At 56.0% G+C, this 375-nt stretch overlaps 1 protein-coding gene across 1 annotated transcript in view; it reads right to left on the reverse strand.

Annotated features, from left to right (window-relative positions):
- Positions 1-6: 6 nt before the first annotated feature.
- LOC108448415 (protocadherin gamma-A9-like) overlaps positions 7-375 on the reverse strand; it is a gene marked incomplete at both ends in the record, with an annotated part of 5,685 nt that continues 5,316 nt past the window's right edge. Inside the window, one exon of the mRNA XM_017741185.1 lies at positions 7-366. Within this exon, the coding sequence (XP_017596674.1) occupies positions 7-366 (360 nt within the window). The remainder of the gene's footprint in view (positions 367-375) is intronic.

The raw sequence follows: 375 nt of genomic DNA on the forward strand, positions 1-375 counted from the left end.
GGGCGCGTTGTCGTTGACGTCTGTGACAGTGATCACGACTTTCGCTATGTCAGAAAGGTCCCCCCCGTCTCGAACCTGTACCTCCAGTTCGTAGGAGTTGCCTTCCTCAAAGTCTAAGTTACGCATCAACGTAATCACTCCCGTTTCGGCGTCCAGATGGAATATCGTTGAGGCTTTCACAGAAACCGTTTGATATGAATATTTCACATGCCCGTTCAGCCCCTCGTCGGCATCTGTCGCTGTAAGGCTGACGAGGACAGAGCCCACGGGCACGTCCTCGGGCACACGCACTGTGTACTCCGCCTGGCTGAACACGGGCGCGTTGTCGTTTGCATCCACCACTGTCACTCGGATCCGAGCTGTACCCGTCCGTGG

The sequence above is a fragment of the Corvus brachyrhynchos genome, unplaced genomic scaffold (genome assembly GCF_000691975.1).
Source record: "Corvus brachyrhynchos isolate BGI_N302 unplaced genomic scaffold, ASM69197v1 scaffold4058, whole genome shotgun sequence".
Taxonomy (NCBI): Eukaryota; Metazoa; Chordata; class Aves; order Passeriformes; family Corvidae; genus Corvus; species Corvus brachyrhynchos.